The sequence below is a fragment of the Pavona decussata genome, unplaced genomic scaffold (assembly GCF_977016875.1).
Source record: "Pavona decussata unplaced genomic scaffold, jaPavDecu1.1 SCAFFOLD_89, whole genome shotgun sequence".
Taxonomy (NCBI): domain Eukaryota; kingdom Metazoa; phylum Cnidaria; class Anthozoa; order Scleractinia; family Agariciidae; genus Pavona; species Pavona decussata.
The window spans coordinates 1485573-1509640 of record NW_028145506.1 but is presented as its reverse complement, the minus strand read 5'-3'; the positions used below and the strand labels follow the sequence as shown (position 1 = coordinate 1509640).

At 37.5% G+C, this 24068-nt stretch overlaps 2 protein-coding genes and 1 long non-coding RNA gene across 5 annotated transcripts; all 3 read right to left on the bottom strand.

The window, feature by feature from the left end:
* Positions 1 to 2016: 2016 nt before the first annotated feature.
* Positions 2017 to 10006, bottom strand: LOC146474485 (c-Myc-binding protein-like). Of its 3 annotated transcripts, none has more exons than XM_085117085.1 (6): positions 9852 to 10004; positions 9696 to 9768; positions 9553 to 9601; positions 7577 to 7706; positions 3152 to 3190; positions 2017 to 2145 (listed from the first exon to the last, which is right to left on the bottom strand). In XM_085117085.1, exons 1-6 carry the CDS (start codon positions 9867 to 9869, stop codon positions 2137 to 2139), a joined length of 318 nt encoding a protein of 105 aa, XP_084973211.1. In that variant the 5' UTR covers positions 9870 to 10004; the 3' UTR covers positions 2017 to 2136. The 3 variants fall into 3 exon arrangements, with proteins under 3 accessions (XP_084973211.1, XP_084973209.1, XP_084973208.1); XM_085117083.1 differs by lacking the exons at positions 2017 to 2145; positions 3152 to 3190 and adding exons at positions 5880 to 6122; positions 7046 to 7114 and having other exon boundaries at positions 9852 to 10005; XM_085117082.1 differs by lacking the exons at positions 2017 to 2145; positions 3152 to 3190 and adding an exon at positions 6902 to 7114 and having other exon boundaries at positions 9852 to 10006.
* Positions 10007 to 14200: 4194 nt separating this feature from the next.
* On the bottom strand, positions 14201 to 20280 carry LOC146474483 (superoxide dismutase [Cu-Zn]-like). Its single transcript, XM_085117080.1, has 5 exons — positions 20125 to 20280; positions 16280 to 16376; positions 15412 to 15481; positions 15121 to 15238; positions 14201 to 14363 (listed from the first exon to the last, which is right to left on the bottom strand). The coding sequence occupies exons 1-5, from the start codon at positions 20185 to 20187 to the stop codon at positions 14214 to 14216; spliced, it is 498 nt and encodes a 165-aa protein (XP_084973206.1). The 5' UTR covers positions 20188 to 20280; the 3' UTR covers positions 14201 to 14213.
* On the bottom strand, positions 19282 to 19533 carry LOC146474484 (uncharacterized). The gene is made up of 2 exons (XR_014866165.1): positions 19466 to 19533; positions 19282 to 19434 (listed from the first exon to the last, which is right to left on the bottom strand). It is a non-coding gene; the product is annotated as an uncharacterized LOC146474484 (long non-coding RNA).
* Positions 20281 to 24068: the final 3788 nt, after the last annotated feature.

Here is a 24068-nt window from a genome sequence, read left to right as displayed (position 1 = left end):
TTCTTTTAACTGGTTTACTTTAAATTTTAACTTTATATTTTTTTATGAAGTCTGTTCATCGAGGTCAAGTAATTTTAATCAAGCACTGGCTTTGTACTAATAAACTTTTAGTCATACATTTTTAAGTTTGCTGCACTGAGCTTATACATTTATTTTTAAAGTATTTACGGCAAGCACTGGCTTTAAACAGGGTAATGGCTTTGAGAAACTACACAGCAGTGCTACCCGACTGCTTCTGAACAGTGCTAGTTCAAGATCAACTTGGCTTTACAGCGGTGTCCACTTGGACTGTAATCATTAAGATAAACTAAGTCTGTATGTTCGGTTTCAACCAATTTTGCCAATTAACAAAAGCCCACAACCCTTGAACACCAAGACCTGTCAATTAATATTTCTTTAATTTATTTTCTTTAATTTTTAAAGGCAGAGCCAAACTCCAAAAGCATTTTGTTTTCTTCAAAATTTGTAAATTATAAAATGGTGAAATTCTGGCATTGTTAATTATTAATTACAGCGGTTACCAACAACACGCGACCTATGGCATTCAAAAAAGTCGGATAAAGTTGCGTTTTGGTGGACTTTAATCAAAGAAAAGCCGTTGAAATTATTTTGAATGGTGACAAGATTCCAAGGTAACCCTGCAAGAAACTAAGAATTTTACCTCGCTAAGAGATAGCAAACTTTATTTAAATCCATTCTCCACCCAGATCAAGCGCAAATAAAAGGCATTTTTGAATTTAAAAACAAATTCGATTTCACTGCACGTGATAATTTGCTCACTTGCACGCATCGCTGATTTAATTCTCAGGTGTAGCGATTTCAAATGTTTCATAAAAAAAATACGGCTTCGTCTAAACAATGCGCATTTTTTTAATTAACCTGTCTTGGAAATCAACTTTCATAAAGTTTACCATCCGTCAGCGGATAAAACTGTCAATTTTTTCGTTCTGTTGCCTTGAAATGTTCTCAGAAAATATTCAAAACAATTTCAACGGCTTTTCTTTGATTGACGTCCACCAAAACGCAACTTTATCGGAGTCTTTTGAAGGCGATAGGTTGCGTGTTATTGGTAACCGCTGTAAAGATAAATACTTGACGTTATGTGATTAAAATTTGCCAATCACCTTCAGGGTGAAAGACCTTTTTCTTTAGAAAAAAAATTACCATCTTGTCAAAGTATTACAAGCTTTATGTTGAACAGTCATGTAAGTACAAAAGATCCACTGAGATCATAAAAAAGCTGATATTCAACTGTTTCATTCATTTTATTTCTGGCTAATTGCTTAAACAGGATGCTTTCGCTCAAAGCCCACTGGTCAATTAGAGGAATCAAAAGTCTCTTTTTTACATAGAATTTATGTTTATGAATAAAATTGATCCTGCTAATAAAAAAAATGTATTTGTAAGTAGTGTAAATACTGTATAATAATTATTGTAAGTAGTAAAGGTATCACATTGTAAATAATAAATCTATAGTATTGTGAGTAGTGTAGGTATTGCATTGCAGTGTACATATTTGTATTGCAGGTAGTGCCTTGGTGTTCCAATTAAAATAAAATGGAAAAAAAAAATTAAAAAAAAGTTAGAAGAATCATTATGAATGCAACAAACAAGATCACATCTGTAGTTAAGGACAGTGCCTACTAATACTGAAGTATTTTTGTGCAGTTTATGACTGTGGGAAAAGCAGATCTTAGCAAGGACTACTGGAATATAAAAAAAAAATTATTAAGGGTAACCGCACATTTTTTTTAAGCAACAATAATTCAAAAGAGCAGTAAAATACAAAGCAATGTATGGCACTTTTTTTTCCAAATTAAAGCTTTATTATCTCTGAAAAAGACACGGTAACCCCAAAATTTCTTTTTGGATACTAAGAGCACTTGCTAAGTTCTGCTTTCTCTACATAGTTTTAACCCGTGCAAAAATATCCCTGTATTAGTAGGCACCACCCATAGGAAACCTGAGTATCTCAAGATGCGCAGAGCGCATGCGCAGTAACAAAAGTAGGCACCGTCCTTAAAACATGTCATTTTAATGTTGATATTTTACAAAATTGACTTGCTACAATTAAATAACAAAACCAAAATGGGATAATTGCACGTTGCGTGATCCGTGTTCTGGACACCTCAAAAGCTACTCTCCCTGCAAATAACAAAAACAAATATTTCAGTTTTATATTTTATTGTGTAGTTTCAGAAAATATCCATAGTCCCTTCGGTGGGAAGTAAGGATTTTTCTGGGAAAAAAATCACTTTATTTGAGTGTCGATGTATTTAGTGCAGAGCACTAATGGGAGACACTTCCCAGATCAAATTGGAATTTGGAAAATGTTGGTTTTTGAGGAGAGGGAAAACCAGACTACCCAAAGAAAAACCTTTTGGGACAAGGATGAAAACCAACAACAAACTCAACCCACATATGGCGCCGAGCCCAGGAATTGAACCCGGACCACATTGGTGGAGGGCGAGTGTTCTCATCACTGTGTCATCCCTGCTCCCCTATATAACATTTTATTTAATAAACTCTACGTTCCTACAATCTTTTAAGTTTTGAAGCAAGCTAAGAATTCTGAACCAAGACAGACATTAAAATCAGGTCTCAAAAATATTGACTGAAAAGTTTCATACTTTTACAGCTGATTGAGGAGATCAAATTATACAAAAAAGTGATTTTCACTGAACGTTTTGTCAATCTGTCAATGATGCTAAAGATCAACCAAACAAAAATAAATGACATTAAAAAGGAAAAAAAATTTTTTTTGATTCCAATGGGTATGGAATCCAGACCTACACTGTATGCCTTGGAAGGAACACTGCATATCCAATCTACTTCTCACAAAAAAGTTAATTATTTATCATAACATAATTATACATTCTGAAAATTGCCAAACCCCTTCAGTCTAACAATTAACATACAGAGAACATTATGATGTAGTTTTGCAGAAGAGAAAGTAGTTTCTCATTTGAATTTTTAGCCTGAATGAACAGACGATATTCACCAGTGCCACCACTGGTTTCCCCTCAGCAACCATGAAACGTCATGAAGTTTAATAATTCATCTGTTAACTCAGGCTATTAAATTTTGATTGATGATCTTTTTTATTCTTCTGACACCAATTACTGTAATATCATTGTAAATTAATACCTACCAGATTATTATCTTCAGCTTGTGGCTCATAAGATTGTAACTGGAAGACAAAAAAGGAGAAAAACATCACTCTCATGCCAGGTTTCCAATCCATAATCACCCAAAGTCAATCTAGTGTGTCACAAATTATCTTTCCCTGTTGTTAAGACCTACTAAAAATCCTACTACTAAGGGGTGCCAGTATGGAAATTAAAGCTAGTCTGACATTATGTACTGTATGCTGCAAGAAAATCCATGTCAGTAATTTTTACATTAAGAGGTGTATAGAATGCTCCTTTAAAAATGATGCCAGGTCTCAGCAAATTATCGGAGAGTCTTGAAATCTTGACGTCTCCTACTTGGGTTTCAGTATCTTGAACTTGAAAAAAAAAAAGCGAGTCTCAGAATCTCGTATTTTATTATTATTAAGCCAAATTTTAGTCTAAATCAACCAGAACTGGTTCCAATTTATCAAGAACTAATTTCTAGTACAAGAGACAGAGTGCTGTAAAATTCTCCAACTTAGATCTCTAGATCACGGTGTCTCGCGCTCTGATTTTTGAATCACGGCGTCTCTGGCTCAGGTTTGAAAAAAATGGTTACCGGTACGTTTTAGTCTCAGATTTTTAATGAGTGTCTGGGTGTGTTGGTGATTCTCAGATTTTACCATTCTACACCCCTATTAAGATATGGTTTAAAACATTGTCAACAGAAAACTTATGACCTTGCAGTAATTTTTTTTATTAATAAATAAATAAATAAATAAATACAAATTCAACTAATAGAATTAAGATTGAGATATAATACTGTATCAATCTGGACGAAAGTCCCTTCAGGATTTTTCCAAGTGCACTCCTTCACAGGGCTCAAAGTTTATTTTTGACTTTGGGAGCACCTGTGCTACCAGGTGTAAATTTCTAGGCGCACTGCCGAAATTTTAGGCGCGCAGCTAAAAATTTTAGGAGCACAAGTTAAAATACTGGCAGCACCAAAAAGAAAGATCAGAAGCTTCAGACATTTTATCAGTGATTGTTAATGTTGTCATGACGACACCCAAACGTTGTTCATTTCTTTTACTTATTTTCGCTTGCCGATCGTTTACCAGCATGGTAATGTTTTATTTCAATTTTGTGTTTGTTTCTTTCAGTCTCTTACTGTACGTTTGCGATAGCAATAATACTGTTTCATTTTTAGAATATCACATGTTATGGTACGTTAAACAAGATAATAAGACAAAACGAGGGTAAGGAATAACGTCATTGAATCCTTTCGATCAAACGAAATCCTTCAAGTCCCACGGATCACCAACTGAAATTAATTCATCTAGCCACTTTCTGTAGGAAAGGGTAGGTCGCCTTGATCTCTGCCCACTGTTTAACCACTTCACAACTGCTGTAGTTGCGTCAAATGTGTTGGAAGGCAGGAGCCGGCTGTTTGAGAATAAATTGTCTTTTTGTAAATGAGCGTTTCGAAAAAGAGAATAAATTACATTGTTGACTGCGCATTGACTTAACTGAAATAAAATTGATTGTTTCACAGGAAACACGTAACACTTGTGCTTGCCTTGAAGAAAAAAAGTCTCTTAACCCAGATTTTTTAGACATTCTTGACTCTTTGATATCGGCAAAGCAAACTAAATTCACGAGAAGCAAGTGTTTCAGAAGGTTGTCTTCACTTGTACGTGTCAGCGGTGCGGTCACAAAACCGAGAAGAGTCTGGGGTGGGTTGAAACACGGACAAGAAATGGACTTGGGAAAACAACAAATAAAACAATCACTGATGCAAGAAAAACGGTGTAACTTTGTTATACGGAACCTTATTGCGTTACGTCCACGTTTGAATTTATTATTTCGAGCTTCTGTTTCGTGTTTAATCAGGCAGAGTACACAATAATTGTCAGGTGAGGAATCAAAGTGGCCCCGATTCAGGCGCACTGAACTTGGGCGTTTTCAGGCGCGTGAGTGCGATCACATATGATTTTTTAGGCGCAAAATAAAAAATCTAGTCGCATATGCGACCAGCTGGTCGCTAACATTGAGCCCTGCTTCAATTGGGCAGGTGCTTTTCTCAGGCATTCTTATTAACATAAAAACATTGAACTTGAGATAATATGGCTTCAAGTCAGCTGGGGTTTTTGGTCCTGTGACCTTTCATTGCAGGGAAATTGTTTTTATCAGAAACAATTTTCTATTGTTTTGCAGGACTTTTAAGTCCAGGAAAACTATAGAAAAAATGTTCCAGGGCTTCAAAATAAATGATTGCAACCCCAGCTTGCGGTCAATGCTGGACTTCAACCTGTAACCAAGTCAAATCACCTCCAGCCTACACTGCATTCAGTAATAATTACATTTTATAAGCATAAATTAAGAATTTGAAACCAAGGAGAACGTGAAATTATCAATCCCTTGTTTGTGGAGGCATGTCGGTGGCTTTAATACATGTATATACATGTACATGTGTGTCATTTTAAGCTCATGGAAATTCCTTGTTAAAATATTTGCCTGGTTAAATAAGAAGATAAATGGCATGTAACTCACACAATGCATCAATTTTATACAACTTCAAAGTGTTCAAGGTTTTTTTGACTAATTATTTACACTAAGAATTAATTCAACCCAAACCATACATACAGCTGTGCACTGAGGGTACCATGCAAGAATTTAATAAGCTGTGACGCAAATAAATTGTTAATTTCAGAATTTAAATTAGATATGAGGTTAGTACAAATGAAACAACTCAGTAGTTAGGTGCAGAAGCAAGGAAACAAACTGAAAACCTTTCAAAGTTATATGATGTATGTGTATGAGATTAATTAAATTTAATGTAAATTAAATTGGATTACATTGAAGGTTAGAATATCAACCACAGTGCTGTATAAAGAAATTTATATGTCTGTTACTCACAGGTTACTCAGAAAGCTCAACTAATGGCTCCCCTGGGATAATGGGTGCAGGCGTCCTTGTAGACTTACGGCTATTGGAGCGGCTTTGCATCTAGTTTATTAAAGTCATCTGTAGTAAGCTTTGTCTTGTTATAAAATTGATATGACCATATTCAACATTCTTGGATGAGCAGTGGTTATGGCTAATCAAGCTTTAACAGACTGTAATTACAGCAATTTTATGGCAATTTTATCATTAGTGGATTTTAAGTTAACTTAAATCCAAATTGTTAAGACATTAGCCAGTCACAGCACTGACCGTTAATCAGTCAACCAGAGAAGCTAAGAAAACTTGGATACTTATCATTCTACACATGGCATGCTTCTCCTGTCCCCTCAACATTGAGCAAAACAGTTTTTAGTGTTACTGGTCATTGTCATCAATGATGGTGGGACAGGAGGCACAGAGAAAACTTAACTGTTCAAACAAGGGTGAATCTGATTGCCATTTATTGCAGCCATTTATTACCCCAGCCCTCTCAAAATGTTTTGTAGTAGCAGGCTGTCCGGCAGGCAAGTAACAGGAGAACTAGGCAGAAATAGTAATGTCCAAAGGGGCAGTTTATTTGGCGAGGGCTGTTAATGACTTTATAGTTTAAGGATGTTGAACTATCACTTAAATGCAACAAAAGGATTTCCAAATTTGCACAGTACTGTAATAATTATTACAATATGCCTTTAGTTTTCTCACAGGGTGTTTACAATTCTTCACTGCAATGCTTTTAAAACTTTCTTCCTAGTGTTACATTTTTATGTGCCAAGTGGCACTCTACTTATGGCTGGTAAGGTGAAAATAATGGAGATCTCTTAATTCTTGTTTAATTTCAATCACATTAACTTTTTTTTTTAAAAAAAGGAGGCTTTAAAGTAAGTGCTTGGTAGGAAAGTTGAATGACAAAAAATAGTGCGTGTCAGTGAAAACCAAATCAATGTGTGCTTTGATAATATTATGTGACTGACAATGGTTAGACTTACAGGAGTTTCTGTGGCCCATGACAAACGCTTTTCAACAATTTTACGAGGTGGTTCAGAGAGTGTCCTTATCTGTCGTGGTTAAATTGCAACTGTCACAAAAATGATCATCTTAATAAAACTTAAACAGAGCTTCTTTGTAGAAAGTCCTTCAAAGTGTCATGCCTCAACAATTTATTAAAACATCAAGATGACTTCAACACATACATGTACGGATTGAAGTTGAGATTGTATGGGACAACGTTGATTGCTGAAATGGATGGATGGAACTGGCATCCCCAGCAGATTTTTTTGCAGGGGCGGACGACATCACAAAGGAGAGAAAGCCTGGGATTGAGATCATCGAACGCACTCCCTAATCTTTGATTATTACTAGTTTTCAGTCAATAAACATATCACAATTCTTTGCCCTAAAAAATAAAACACTTCAATATCAATAAATGGTAGAAACGATGCAGCCCAAGACTTATATACAGCTCTCAAATGACAAGCCTACATGAGTTGTCACAGTAAACCTGTAACTTCCACACTTACCCTTTGTTTTAGTTCAGCATTTTCTGCTGTTAGCTGTTCAACCTTCTGTCTTAAGTCAGACACTTCATTCTTCAAAGCTTCAATGTCTGCTGTTTCTGGTGGTCCTCCGTGGAGATGTTCCTTCATGAAGCTTGAGAGACATTATTAAGGTCACAACACTCTTTTCACGAATATTTAAATTATTTTGGGATAAAAATACACACTAAAAACTCACGACGTTTCAACCTCTCCAAGGCCATTTTCAAGTGCGAGTAAAAAATAAAAACTACCCCTTAAAGTGATTCTCATGAAAAAAAACAAAGTTGTCCTGAAAATGTTCTCAAACTTTCTGTGATTGTCTACTATTATTATTTTTTCAAGAAATGTAATAAAAAAGATACGTCACTGTGCCCATGAAAGAGCTATGATCCACTCAATTAACCTCATTATCACTTGCAATATTCACTTACAAAAAATGAGTTTATTTGATCAGTTATTGCCGTGTCTGGTAGTAACAGAAGTTACATAGATAAAGCAGAACTTAGCAAAATGTCACGCATAGAATGTATGAAGCATTTATTGGCAGTTAAAAATGAATTTCTAGCCAGGGAAGCACCATGTGAAGCAGTATGGCCACACGTTTCTTGCAGTATCACTACTTTATGACCATGAGTAGTAGGCAAGCTCGTTTTTCTGGCAAAAACTCCATTTTCTGACGTCAATTTTTTCTAAAAACTTTGAGGATAATAGCTAAGTTAAAAGTAGGTCATGGACTGCTCGTTTAGGAGAAAATAACCATTTAGTTATTGGCACCAAGGAAAACACACCATGTCGTGCATGCTAAGGACATAAGAAACTATGCGCTGTAAGAATCACAATGCAATTCAATGGAATCACCTCAAACAAAATTCAATCATGTAAAAATATTGGGCCTTTTTCATGCATCAAAAATAGTGTACAAAACTGTCAATTATTGACAACTGTCATTATGCGAGTTAGGTCGATTGGCATGTTGAGCTTAGAAAGCTAGCAAATAAACGCATCTATAATGCTTACATGCCTTGAATTTGAGTTGGTAATAGGTAGTGTCATTATAACAGGGCTTGAACAATCGATGAAACCGATGATCGGAAAATCAATCGATCAATCGATGACAATCGATGCCAATTAATCGATTGATATTGATAATTGATGAACAATCGATGCACGGGTTTTTTGTGATTATCGATTTCATTGATTATCAATTTTTATTGATTATCAACGCCAATCGATCAGTTAATTGACATCGATTGTCATCGATTGGTTCTCATTTTTGATGCGTTTTATTTTCAGTCAAGATTTACAAAAAGAATCTGAGGCCAAACTGTGGCCTATAGTTCTCTTGTGACCGGTGGTAACTGTGTTTCGGACAAAGGCTGTACGTGTTGTGTTGTTGGCTTTTTCCCGCGCAGCTCTAAGTTTCTCGATATGGTCTCTTTTTTTTGCAGCTTTTACTATACAGATCACCCATTTAAGCCTGCGCGCAGTAAACTTTATTCATTTTTTACCCTGTTTACTTTATGCACCTTTGTTGTGACAAAGAAGTAATAAAATGATTACCGAAGCCTATTCACGTTTATTCTGTTTTATTTTATTACAATGCAGTATAATTACATCACCCACAATTCAGAGCTCTCTCGTCTCCAGTCGCATCTGCAGACAAACAATCCGGTGAACGAATTCCAATCTGAAACATTTGTGCGTACTGCGAGCGCATATACGTACATGCTGGAACGTGTGGAATACCGAATTTTTTTTAACACCAATCGATGACAATCGATGAGTTGCGACCACTTTTGTGTGATTATCGATTGGTCATCGATTGGCCGATGCCAATCGATGCCAATTAACTAACAAGGCATCGATTGTCATCGATTGATTTTCTGATCATCGGTTTCATCGATTGTTCAAGCCCTGCATTATAAACAAGTTAAGTTGAAGTTTTCAGAGAAGGATACTCCAATGCATTGGCTGGTTTTTCTGGCTCCTCGTACAAATTAACCAAAACTGTCAACACAAAACAATTAAAGTCATACAAGGAAGCAATACTGGAGAAAGTCACCTTTCTCTTAATTCCTGATAAAAGTTTTATAAAGCTTACCTTTCGTCAAGGCATCCATAACTCCCGCTTTTTCTAAATACTTCCTGAACTCTTCGCGTTTGGAATCGGCCACCTTCAAAAAATCAAGATGAAAAATTGACAAACATTTCACTTTCGCGGAATAACTATGCGATCTACAGATTGATAATCACAAACCCTATACTGCGACGTCATTTCTTCTGGTCTAAAGCTTCCTGAAGACTTCAAATGGTTAAGAAATTGAAACGAAGACTGTGTAGCAACGAAAATTTACATCAAACATTACACCGCTGAAAAGGATTATGGGTGCTAGTACCCAGGCTCCAAGATACAATCTCGTAACGCGGGCTCTGGGAACGAGATTGGTGACAAGAGTTCCGGTATAGATGAAACTCAGTACTATACCAGAGCTACAAGGAGAAAAAAAATTATCTTTTTATTTTAATGGAAAAATACCTATTGTATAAGAAAACAAACATTGGAAGGCCTAAATTTGTTTTATTCGCTTCCGGTCTGGACAACCATCACAACCTGGAAAATAAAAGTACTGGATCCTGTAGTGAAGGATCTAATCAACAAAAAAATTGAAGTACAAGTAATCTATAAAAGAGCAAGGCTGATTTCACAGTCAGGGAAGTATATTTTTCCAATATTTCGAAAGGCACGGCCTTTCTTCTTCAGAGTTTGTTTGAGACTGACCCCAGTGTGGCAAGAGACTTTTCAAAAATATATATATTTGGGCCCTGTTTTATATTCATATTTTTTTCATCAGTGTTTAAAAATTGGTTATCTCGTCTGTCACCTAAGATTGGCCAGTTAAGATCACGTAGAATCTGGGAAGTCAAGATCTAAAGTCGTAGTCAGATCCAGTTATTATGCGAGTGGCCCTCTTACTTTTTTCCTTTTCAAGCGCGAGGCTGTGAACTTGACCAATACTTCCCCACACAGCGCTGCAATAGTCGAAGTGCGGTAGGATGACAGACTTATAAATTGATATTAATAGATACTTTGGGGGAGTAGTGACAGTATAGTGGTTTCAGTCTTCTAGGGGTAGCAAGGTACTTTGCTACCTTACTTGTGTTTCATCTAGATGCCGGATTCCAAGGACATTTGTAAGTCGTAACCGTTTCAATTTGATATCCGTCAAGACTAGTGTTAGGTTGATCAGGAAGCAGTGAAATTTTATGTAGGTTCCCAATAAACAAGCTTTTGTTCTGATTTTGTTAAGCGATGTTAAGGTTTCAACGATTAGCATCCAGCAACGGCGGCCACTGTTTCAGAGCGATTAAGCGAGTTGTAAAGCTTAAGCTGAAAACAGTTCATGATCGTGAGCAGACAAAGTAAGATTTGTATTATCAGCGTACATTCGAGCATTTGAGAGGAAATTGCAGTTTGGAAAGTTATTAATATACAGTAGAAATAAAAGGGGTCCAAGTTTTGATACCTTTAAGATAGTCCACATGCAGCATATAACACAAGATTGAGAATTCAGGGGACCACACGCTCACCTTAAAGGGGAAGTGTGCGTTAGGTAGGTAGCAGTGTGTGACATTAGTTCGTGATCAGATGCCTTGAGAAGCCTTGTTGGAATACTATGAAGACCACCAGCTTTGCCCGCTGGTAGATTTCTACCCCGCTGGTAGATTTCTACCGTTTTAAAACTTCTTCCACGTTATCGCACCGGTCTCATGGAATCATCAAAACTGACTCGGCGAACTTTTACAAGTTAAGAGACAAGGCTTGGTCAGTTTTGAGTAAAATACTAGTTGAAAGCATTCATTGTGAAATCTCGAGCAGGTCAATTATTTCTCTTCGTGCCCCATTGATCAATTTTGTCGTTTGCACTACTCCCCGCGGCGTTTCTCACTTTCAGTTTCATAGATAACAATGAGCTAATGTCATTCCGGGTGGTTTTCACTTAATACCAATGTTACCCTTTGAAGAACGCATGATAATAGTCCTTTTTACTTGGCCCTCATGGTATGGTTAACTTGATTTTTTAGTCTTTTATATTCAGCGTATGCCGTCCATTTTGATTTATCGTTGGCGATGACAACAATACGCTTTCCTCTCGCAGTCACCAAGGATTAATGGCAAAGTGTGCCCCTTTCCTGGCTTGCTGGTCTATCAGAATGCTATTGGTCGAAAGGTTATTGTCTTCAAAAATTAACTTCCAGCAACCACAACGACGTGCACCATCTGATAGGACACATCTGCTAAATTAATTCCCTACAGTTTTTTTGGGCCCAGGTTCACCGACCTGGAGTTGAATTATAAAATCGTAAAATTCTAAATATAGGCATTTAGTTTTTAGGTGACTTAGTTTTGGGTAGTGGTTGGGGGTATGTTTGCATTTGTGTTTTCATTGCATTTCAAATTCAGGTTGGGTTTCACAAACAGCTTGTTACAAAGCTAACAACTTGATTACACCCATTTTGAAATCACTGGTGATCCTTGCAATCTGATTAGCACTCAACGGTGCCATTTATTCACGAATCGCCCTTGGGCTATTTTTTGCTTTACAGCGCATCGTTTTTACAACCCAAGAAAATGAAATAATTATAATAACCACTTAAAAACCAGGTTTCCTGAAGTGGATAAATAAATATTAATCTTGACAAAAAAACTCTGTGATTTCAAAATGGATAGTAATTGAACTTCATGTCGTGCAATTTTGGTCTAAAATCATGCTTGTGATTTCAAATCGAACTTGCACCGTGCACTCGTTCGATTTTGAAATTACGCTTCAAAAACTCCTTAATAATTCATAAGCCCATTGACCTATCAAATGGTCGATAAAACATCATGTGCAGTGGTTTTAAAACCCGATAAAACCTCCTCCTTTTTAGTTTGCTGTTTTTCTCGTATGTTAATTTCCAACGTTCACAAAAGTATCATTGTTATGAACTCTCTTGACACACGCTTTTCCAGGAATGTTTTTGAAGCCGTTTAAAAAACTCGCAGCGTGTTTTATCGGGTCTAAAAGACTTAAACCACTCGACTGCGCCTCGTGGTTTTAAATCCCGATAAAACACTGCTGCTCGTGTCTTAAACATTATATATCATTTCAGACCAAACTGCACTTCACTTAGTTCAATTACCATTGTAAAACGGCTAACTCTATCAGGTTATCGGCTTATATTCAGAAGAGGAGGTTACATCAGAAGGGCGTATATTCAGAATTTTACATTCTAGCAAACTCATATTTTCCAGGCCCCATAAAGTAAAGCCACAAAAGGACACTCAGGCAGATTGTACAAAAATAAATATTTTTCAATCTTCACAGAATCACCACAGACCAATACTGATTAAAAATCAGGGCACTTTCTGAAGGTATTTTAGTTTATTTGTAACAAACCATACTTTACAGTTAGTCACCTGTGAAAGAGATAAAACTATTCTTACAACATAAATACGGCTGTACAATTTATAAATAAAACATTTCTCCAAACTGTCTCACAATGAGGCGTGGGTCTATCAATACGGAAATTAATACTGAAATGACCCTACTTGGGTCCAGTTCTCTCTTTTTCTCCAATCGAATTTCAAATTACTATTGTAAAATTTCACTTCAGAGTTCGGAGAAGAAATACGTCAGTAACCAAACAGAGACCCGTCCATCTATAAGAAAATAAAATACAGCAGGAAGGGGGGTTGCACAGGGGAGAGGGGGTGGGGGTTAACAGAGCGTTAACGGTATTGGAAGAAGTATGTAGACAAGACAATCAACCAAAATGAATACAGCAGAACCTTGTCAACACCATTATTGATGAGTGAAAAATGTAGTTTTCATTCTTGGTGGTATGGTAATTAAGATTAATAGGGTGCTGTTGCATGCGTGTTTCGTTAGGTGAATGTATTACAGTCAATCCACGTCACATGTGACCAGTATTTTTGAAATTCCAACAGAGTTTTGAAATTTACATGTCAGTTTTGAACATCGCCGCCAAGATTTCAGAGTTCCTGTAGAAATTACCCTAGTTTATTGCCAGTATAAAGCTATGAATTTTTCTTTACATTATAGCATTAGGGATTTCAAAAACAACAATCGTCTTCCAAGTATTTTAAATGTTTTTGTTCAGTTAATGCGTCTTTTTCGAAAAGATTTCTCAAGATTCCATTCAAATGCCACACATTACAAAAAGTAATTCAAATGAACCCTTTCATTCGCGGAAAAAACTGGTCACACGTGATGTGGACTGACTGTAACAGAGTGGTGGTAAGGTGAGTCTGGCTGCACTTCAGACCGAAAATTACCTGAAAAATTTTCATAAGTATAGCATGTTAATTCACTGCTGTCCACTTACAGCGCAACACACCTTACCGTAGCCACCCAACAAACTTTTTAAAACACAAAACAACTTGTTTTCAATAATTCGTTGTTGCATCACTTGCCTTTTGGACTTTGCAAGGAGGCGTGACCATTAATAAAATTTTCATATCCTGATATGCTAACTTGTAAAAAAAGTTTGTTGGGTGGCCACGGTAAGGCGCGTCGCACTGTAACACAAGAGGTGTGAAAAATATTTTTTTTACAATCTACATACTATCATCATTTATTGTAGTAGAGCTGTTTGTTGTATACTTGGCGATTCCTATTACGCCGCAGGCTAAACAAGCTCCAGAATTCCCCGTTGTAAGACTCAGTTCATGTCCTCCTCTTCCAAGATCATCTACACCTTCACAAACCTGTCAGGGGTAATGAGAGGAATTCAGTGATCCTCAAGGCCTATGCTATAATGTACATTTCACAGGCTTGATGATTACTTAAAAGAGAAATCTAACAACCATTCCACTTATTCTTATTCTCAATATGCATGGTCAATCAAACATAACTTAAAACTAATAATTAAAATAAAGAAATGCATGTACTGTGTCTATGGCTGTACTGTTCAGACTGGGTTCATTATACTGTCATTGCGTAAGTGTAGCATTTCACAAAATTAATGTAGAGGTCTGGTGGTGTAGTTGTTAACACATAATGTGCAGTTCAAGAAATAATCCCTACCCTTCAAACGGAAGGTCATCAGAAATTCCTAGGGGAAAGGGAGGTCATAAAAGTCAAAATTTTAGAAGCAACGTACACTGTATGAAGCTAAACTGGAATTTCCTGGAGGGGGGGGGGGGGGGGGTGGGGGGCGGCAACCTGAAGGAATTCAAGACCATATATAAAATCTCTGGTGAATCTAAGCTAAAACAACAAAAAACAATCAAAAGTTACAGTGTATGAAAAGCAAAAGCAATGAAAAGTCATTAAGGTTGGTAATGCTCTCAGCCCTTCAATAGATACGGAAGTTGCTTGAATGATATTTTAAAGGGAAGCAAGCACTTTGCTAACTACAGTAACTCTGCATTTTTTTGGTATTCAGTTACATATACATTACTATTAATTCCATTTATTTAATACTTATTTCTTAATAATCTGTGAAACAACACTTATCCTTACCTCTAAAGTGCGACCGATCACTGAATATTCTCCTATCAATGACACAATGCTATCACTGATGTTCACCTCTGCCTGGCCTTGGCTATCAGCTTCTACGTTACCCAGGTCTCCAACATGTCTATGCAACGAAAATATTAGGAAGATTACAAAAAACAAAAAGATTAATCACAAAACATGCTTGTTTCAACTGGATGTTGGTAGAGCATAACAAAAGATGGCATGGTGTTTTTCCTCCAATAATATTATACACTTCAACTACGGAGAATATTAATTCATAAAATCAAGTGTGACCTGTCTTCATCTTGTGGACCTCCATGACTCTTATTCAGTGGGTTAAAGTGAGCTCCAGCTGAACTTCCTCCTACCAATGAAAGGAATTGCCATCAATGAGGACACTAGTTTGGGCCAGCCACACAATGGAAGGGATAGGGGATCCCCTAAAGAAAAGTTTGCAAAAACTTGCTGGGATCTCCTGCCAACAATATATATGTACAATGTAGAAAACCTATTGATTGTATTAAGATTGGGGCAAATAAAAAATGAAATGAAATGAAATGAAATGATAAAAGTAAGGGAAGTCAACTATAAGCGCCACAAATCTCAGACACTAAACCTTCCCCTGCTGAGCCCTTGGACTGCTTGGGTTATTTACAAGGCTGCTGCCTGACAAGAGTCTGGCAGCCTGGGGCGCCCATGAAACTGCTCTGGGTGTGGACATTTTTTGCAGCAGCACCTAACACTTCACATGAAATCTCCTCCCGTCTTTTGGCCTTGTAGGCTCCCTGAAATTTTTTTCAGTTCCTTAGGCATTAGCCTTGGGGTAGCTGTTTTAACTGGTTAGTAAAGTGTTTTGCCCTGTCCTTGTTCCTATTTGGAAACACAAAATTGCCCCCAATAGTAATCCCTCACCCCCCCCCCCCCCCTCCATGAAAGTATTAGGCCCCCAAAAAAGTAATTGGAACCAAACAAGGGCTTATACTGCAGTTGGAATTTACAGTATTTTGACACTCAAACAAAAATACAACTACCGGTATTCAAACAAATGAATGTACTTGGGACATCTTATCCCAAGATGACTCAAGAATCTGGTCCTGGTCCATCCCCAACCACAGAAATATACATGTAATTACATAGACAAAATGATCATCTGAATTTAAACCTTGTGAAATATTTCCATATTCTAAAATGTGGAGACCATGTTTGCCTTCTGTCAGTCCTTGTAGCACACCAGTGACTTCACAGGCTGCTCCAGGAAACTTAAAAGAATACAAAATATAATCACTCTTTCAAAAAATTCCACAATATGTTTATTACAAGATAAGCCTACAGCTGCACAGATCTATCAGCTTTTATTAATTAAGGAGCACTCACCAGGTAAACTAATATTACTACCAGCTGGTAACACAATTTTCTCTCCAGACTTTTTTTTTCTTTTAGGAATGGGTTATTAGTGCGTGATCCGTGGAGTTCGGATTGTTGAGACAAGATCTGATATTGTGGCATGGTTTAAAAATGGTGACTGAGGAGTTGATGCAGGTGTCATTAAAGCTATGCTACCTGGGATTGAGGTCGCACTGCTCTGTACCTGGCAGACAAGGGGTGGGGTTAACGGAACTAAGGCATGGAAAGAGCCAGAATGTAGGGGATAAAGACAAAGAGGGTGACTGGGGAGGTGCAGGGTGCTGCAGAAAAGGGATTGGCCCATATGTGATGAAGTTTGGATTGAAGATTGGAGTGCTGTCTTATATGGGATGAAGAGGGTGATTGGGAGGTGCAGAGTGCTACAGAGAAGGGATTGGCCTCAACATGGATGAAGTTTGGATTCAGGTGAAGCGATGTCTTGCGGGATGAAAAGTTAGCTTCCCCAATCTCACATTTCTTTCAGTTGTGGGCTCGTCAGCTTTAGGATACTGAAATTAAGGGCTTGAATCCTAGGGAGGGTGGTTTCCCTATGACCTTGAGATTGGAAGCAGCTGTGGTGGGTGATTTTAAATTTCTTTAAAGGCTGGTTTACACGTACAACGCAAGCATAAGCATAAGCACAAGCATAAGCACAAGGATGTTTACAAGTGCAATAAGCATACGCATAAGGTGACATACGCAAGCGCCGAAGCATAAAAATTTGCTGCCGCCATTTTGCAAATGGCAACGCATGAGTAACTAGAATGTACACTGACAACTTGTCACTGTTTTTCAGTTTTCTTTCCTAGCGCTTGTGCTTGTGCTTGCGTCATCCCGGTTTACACATATGACACAACGACGCAAGCACAAGCACAAGCATAAGCACAAGCACAAGAGAATGGAAATCGTTCCATTTTCTTGTGCTTGTGCTTATGCTTGCCTCATTGCGTGGTACGTCAGTAAACTGGAATGACGCAAGCATATGCACAAGCGCAAGCACAAGCTGCTTTCGCTTGCGTCACACCAGTTTACACGTAGGTTTCTTGTGCTTATATTATGCTTGTGTTTATGCTTATGCTTGCATTGTACATGTAAACCATGCTTTAAGAAAATCAAGATGTCATAATCAGATTATGACATAATTATTTCTGTCCACCTGTTAAAACACATAAAATTTTATTATTGCAGCCTTAGTGCTCAAACGTTAATAAAATCCCTGTAGCTTATTTAAGGGTGATGTGAACTGACAAAGGGTGTTCAATGGTTACTAGCAGCAATTACAGATAAATTTCTTGGCAGGGAAGCACAATGTGAAGCAGTCTAGACTGAAAATGTTTCTAAAATTATACATGTGACTGTGTAATTGGCTGGGCTTAGCATTCAGGAAAACACATCATGTTTTAAACTTGCACATGCGCTAATGATGTATGTATGTATGTATGTATGTCTGTCTGTCTGTCTGTCTGTCTGTCTGTCTGTCTGTATGTATGTATGTATGTATGTATGTATGTATGTATGTATGTATGTATGCACACTAAGAATGTGCAATGCATTTTAATGAAATCACCTAAAGGCACTGTTAGGCAATTTTTCTAGCTTGCAGCTTGCCTTGCAGCAATATTCCGACACAAGTTGCACAAATCATTCCTAAGTGTAACTACCCTGCAAGCAGAGGCCCTTCGATCTTCCTAGATAAGTCAGGAAGAAGAAGGGACCTCTGTGAGCTGCCTTGACTTTTCCTGTTGAGCATGCTTTAAATTCAAATGTAACCGAGCCTTGCTCAGCCTCGATGCATCAGAACTGTCTCTAGGATGCTTCACGACTCAGAATGATCATTAAGAAAACCTCAAGTCAGTATGTTTGAGTTTTTTCCTTCATGATTAAGATAAACATCATAAAGAAAGAGTTAAGGTACCGTTGAAGGCTTTATTACAAATCTATTTGCGAACCGCAGGAGTCACATTTGCCCCGTCAACACTTTTTAACACTGAAATTCATGAGCGTAAACAATGAACTATGGGCGCGTATTTAGTCAGCAATTTCTAATAACACACATGCGCATTGAGCTGAAACAGGGAAAACTGGTTTCCAACCAGATTGACTCGGATCTGCTTCGGTGGATGAGCGGCAAATCAAAGAAATTCGAGGTGGCTCGCAGAGGTCCCTTCCTCTTCCCGACTTATCTAGGAAGATCGAAGGGCCTCTGCTTGCAGGGTAAAGTGTGACATGCTCTGAAATGAACTGTTGTTGAATTTTCAAGAGTAGATCTGTACATAAGTTTATCCACTGAATAACTCGCTATTACTCCAACTAATACATTTTACCAGCTGGGTATGTGTAAAAGCTAGTGATTTATGTACTGGAAAAAGTTATTCCTCTTTACACCTAAATTTGCAAATAGACTGACATGTCATTGGGTAACTTCCACAAAACATCTATAAGACTGACGTTTATTGGAAGCAAGAACGGGGCTTTGCTTTACCTGTAAAACGTTAGGGTTAAAGACCTGCCAACTCTCACGATTCTGCCCTGAGTCTCACGATTTTTTATCTTTTCTCACGGCCCCATGACAAGACTCCCAATCTCATGGTTTTTGGGGAAAACTCATTCTGAAATGAATGTAACCTTGTGAATAAAATTGGAAATAAAATGGGGAATGCTGGTGCCATAAAGTGATCAACTAATAAAAGAGAACACTGTACTCACTGAACTGTGTGATTTGTGCTTGTGTTTACCATTTTTTGCCACCGAGTTCCTAGGCCTCTGCGGCTAGATTGCAGAATACCCGTCCCACCAAATATCTAACTTAAAAAACTGCAAAACCTGCTACCGCAGTCCCGCAGTCATCTAATTTGCATCCACTACTGGGCTGCGGACCGCGGTAGCACTCCAGTTTAATACTCCACTACGGAACTGCGGACCGCGGTAGCACTCCAGGTTATACATTCTTCGTTCTTTAATCCATCCACTACGGGACTGCGGACCGCGGTAGCAGTCCAGTTTAATACATTCCTCATTCTTTAATCCATCCAATACTGGACTGTTGAGCGCGGTAGCACAGACCAGGGGTTTCAGAGTAATGCACCTTGCGAGTGGACGGGTATTCTGCAATTGCTCTGCCTCTGCTTATAATTTATTCAGCAGTGAGGACAGAAGTTAACCATTAACCGAGCTTCGATTCCATGCTGAGTTTCCCAGTAGTGATTGCAAATTCATGCGACATATACATGGCGTGGGAAAGCAATTGGATCAAAATGGCGAAAAGGGTTCCTTTAATCTTGATCAGGAAAAAACAGAATCTCACTACTTTTTGTTGAATCTGCAGATTTTTTTCATGGGTCTCCAGATTTTCCTTGATCGGGGGTTGGCAGGTCTGGGGTTAAATAATCATTCCACAAATCCGTGCACTTGTAAAACTAAGCTAATTAAGCTTAAATGATCAAATAAAACAAGTTCCATTGACCTTAAACCGAAGTATTAAAACTAAACAGACTCCGATCTTCAGATAATGAGCTTATTAGAATAAAACTTCAGCTTACACACTTCAGAAAACACTGCAAAACAAGGTTCTAAACTGACAGCTGTAGATCACTGAAAGCTTACCTCTTGTGAAAACGCAATTGATCCTTGAACAGTACCACTAAGGAAACAAACTGCACGTGCCATAATTTACTGGGGGTGGAAATTTTTGCACAAATGCACGCCTATTCTTGAAAGACAACACAAATTTGTCGCCTCGATGACCGCCTCGATAGCAATCTCGTACCCAGAGTCCTCTGGCTTTTTGGTCAGCGGGTGGACGCCAGTAGAGACTCTGGGATAATGGAAAAATTTAATTTTTTCGATTGGTCGTCTGCATAACAATGGAAGACCGACAGGAAGTCCGTTGGTCATTTGCGGAAGTTAGCCAAACCGGAAACCCCCCAACCAACTTCTCTGTTTTGGAGGGAGATTTGAAATGACAAACTCGCTGTTTTGTAATTTTTATTTGTGTGTCACGGTTATTTTATGTTATTTTTTTTAAACCAAAAATAAGAAGGACTCCAATTCAAAGACGGGTTTTGAATTATGTCAGTGAAACGGCAATTTCTAGCCGACTAAACATTAGCCGTTTTATCGTAGGAAGTTTGCCACTACTGTCATACGACGGCAAAATGACACGGCCAAATGCGAGCAGTTTAAACTGATTACTGTCGCTGTTGCAAAAAATTATTTTCGGAAAATGTCATTATATCAGTCAGTTTGGGAGGAAAAGCGGTAGGAGAACGAATTGGTGAAGCCGTTCGCAAGTATAGAAACATTAAACGTATTAGAGAGGACATTGGTGTCGTCAACGTACTAAACATTTCGAACATGTTATTTACTAGTGAAGGTTATCATGGAAAATAGAGAAGTTCTTCAACATCTATAACCCTTGTCGTGGATAAAAATTTGGAGATGACTGATCTGGTGTGGAGTGGAGTCCATCTCAGGTTGCCGTTTCGATTAATTCCCTTTCGGTTTTGCCGCCACAAGGGAAAAGCTGGAGACATCTCTACGATGATCAAACACCGCACACGAGAGCAAAGGTTTCACTTTTGTCAGTCACGGCCCATGGCCAACTTGCCAAAGAAAAATAATTCAGAAAAAATTGCCCCTTTGAGGCGGAGGTAATGGTGTGTTGAACATTTTTCTTAATTTTGAGATTTTGTTTTGAGAATTTTGGCAGATTTTGTTCTAACTGTTCCATATTCCATGCAAAAAAAGAACAATTAGTTATTTGTCCTAAAAAGTGTTAAGGGCCGTGGTGTTAAGTTACCTTCAGATGAAAGTTTAATCTCAAATGTAATAGTACATACAGATTTAAAGATTACTTTTACAGTATAGGGGCAGTTGAGAATAAAGACTTGTTGTTTGTTACTTACTACCATCTTCTCTGCAAGAAAGTCAACACACTGTGACAGTGAAGAGCCACCCAACTTGACAAGTCAAAAAACAGGTGTAGATAATACTGAAGCCTGAAGCTGGACTTCGACTGGGAAATGCAGAAGTACCTTAAAATCTTTGCATTTATTTATTTCCCACACGTACACAGACAAACAATGAAAAGAAAAAAACTCAAGTAGTGGAGTGGAGGCTCAATAAAAGAAATCAATATGAGGCTTATGAACATTAAGCCTCCTCAATCTTAAAATATACAAAAGTTATAACATAATATATTGCTTGGAGTTTTTATATAATTCAACAAATAATGAACACTGAGTTTAAAATAAAGATGGCAAAAATTTGAAGGTTATAATGATAGTTTAACTGTACTATGTTAATGTGCTGTACATTAATATATGTAAGCAAAAATAATCTAACCTTTTTAAAATATTATTTTTCCCTTCATCTGAAAAAACATGCAAATACTCCATTGACGAAGTATGAGACAAGAAAACTGTGGGTTCCCTTGCAGACAAATATTCCTGTTGAGAGGCCAAAGCAATTATGCTGTTGCAAAGTGTGAAATCATGTCTAAAGTACCATTTGATGTTAAAAAAAATAGATGAGCGGTGGTGTGACTTTCTGTGCTATATGTTATAAGGAAGAACACCAAGTCTTCCCTTGAAGGGTTCAATTGGGACGCTATTATTGAGGAGATAGAGGAGAAGGCCCCTGCTCGATTTCATTCTACTGCAAGTGTACCTGTTGTACATAAACATGGAAGCCAAGTATCCCAAGTTTGTGTGGCATATGACCTGTAGATAATGCTTGCACAGCCTTGTGCAGAATTAAGTGACCACTTTCATCATAATTATATCCTTATCAAACACTCCACTTGTAATTTGGCAAATTTACTAACATAATTATTTTGGCAGTGGATGGATTTTACTGAATAATTTGGTGACAACAACCCCTTCTATCATTTCTTCATGTAATATTCATTCATGTAATTATTATTGCTAGTAAATATTAGCAAGAAATTTGTGGTAGCCAGCAGGTTTTAGCATAAAAATTATACTTCTTAGTGAATCATATCGTTTGTTGTTATTTTGCACTGATAATCATACAAAAGAAAAAACTTTCAGACACTACAAAACTAGCTTGCAAAAAAAACTACATTCAATATTTACTAAAGCATGACAAGTCTATAAAATATATATGTTGAACATTCCAAGGATTCCAATGGGTCCTTTACTCCCTTCCCCTTCGCTGTTGGGGGTAACTAATAAAATTATGTGTAACCATTACAGTCATCAAGTATATAGAATTTTTTATGTATAATTTGTTAACAAAACTGTTAATTAGGCTGCATTCATTATGTATGCTACAGGGGGGGGGGGGGGGGGGGCAGAGGATTTTTTTTTCAGCGGCTCGGTTTTTTATATCCCCCCCAAGGTCCATACAAATTTTCAGAACCCCCCCAAGCAATCAGCCGAAAAATGAATACCCCCCCCTCCCCCCTCACAAGAAATGTTGCTGGTGATAAGGCTGCTGCTGATGATGATATTGACAATGATGTTGGTGACTGATGAGATTGACAGTGTTGAGGATAATTACAAAGATGATTGAAAATGACAATGTTCTACATTTTATGGTCATATCTTTTTCTTTTTCAACCTTAATGGCTTAATTATTTGTTGTCTTGATAAGTGGCAGATATAGCAGGGGGTGCATGTGGACCCCTTTCAAACTGGTACAGAAAATTCATTGAACATCTAAGTGCATATTTGTTGTTCAATTTCATAAAACTGTGCACTGAATTACATTGTTTTCTTTTGCATTCGTTGATTTAATAAAGTTGCACTGCTTAGACTGAGGTTGCATTAAATATTTCCATTTTAGATGTTTTACTTTCTATACTGTATCGAAACATTACATCTACAGGCCAGGCACACTACTTGAAAAACTTCAAAATAGGTACTATATATAGTCTCTCAGAATAATAGAGGTACCCTTGTTGCTTACAATCCTTGAAAGAAGCTGCTGTACTTATCTTTTCTTTTCTCACTTTTTAAAACCATTACAAAAGCTAGACAGAATCTTACAAAAAATAAGCATCCCCCCAGGAGATATTTAAACAATTTTCATATCCCCCCTTTTTTTGCTCTAAAAATTTGAGATCCCCCCCTAAAATCCTCTCCCCCCCCCCCCCTGTAGGATACATAATGAATGCAGCCTTATAGAGTGATTATAGATGAAACATAAATTTTTACAGTCAACGCTTGTTAGACCCCCCCCCCCCCCCCCCACCAAAAAAATAATAGTAATTTACTATTCAACTGATATTTTATGGGTTAAAGAAACAAACATTATGCAATATGCTGGATGACTTAGATTGTGGCCTAATAGACAATCAGAGCCCAGGAAAGGCTTGAACTAAGAGTCACGTTTGACAATTTTCAGTTTTAGTTCTTAGCTAACATTATTGTCAAGGGACCACAAATATTTCCCACAAGCGCTGTATAATTTACACAGTTCAGCAAAGGTCTCACAACACTGTGCCAATCATTCAGGATATTGGGGAGTTTGACAATAGTAACAATTATTGTCTGTCGTCTAAGCAAGAGCTGCAAGATCAGAGA

Excerpts from the sequence above, each read along its gene's own strand:
- LOC146474483 (XM_085117080.1), bottom strand. The coding sequence starts at position 20,187 with ATGGCACGTGCAGTTTGTTTCCTTAGTGGTACTGTTCAAGGATCAATT. Across the intron at positions 16,377-20,124 it reads CAATTGCGTTTTCACAAGAG|TTTCCTGGAGCAGCCTGTGA; the intron begins GTAAGCTTTCAG and ends TATTCTTTTAAG. Across the intron at positions 15,482-16,279 it reads ATATGGAAATATTTCACAAG|GAGGAAGTTCAGCTGGAGCT; the intron begins GTTTAAATTCAG and ends TTTCATTGGTAG.
- LOC146474485 (XM_085117082.1), bottom strand. Across the intron at positions 7,707-9,552 it reads AAACCAGCCAATGCATTGGA|CTTCATGAAGGAACATCTCC; the intron begins GTATCCTTCTCT and ends ATGTCTCTCAAG. Across the intron at positions 7,115-7,576 it reads ATGCTGAACTAAAACAAAGG|ATAAGGACACTCTCTGAACC; the intron begins GTAAGTGTGGAA and ends TAACCACGACAG.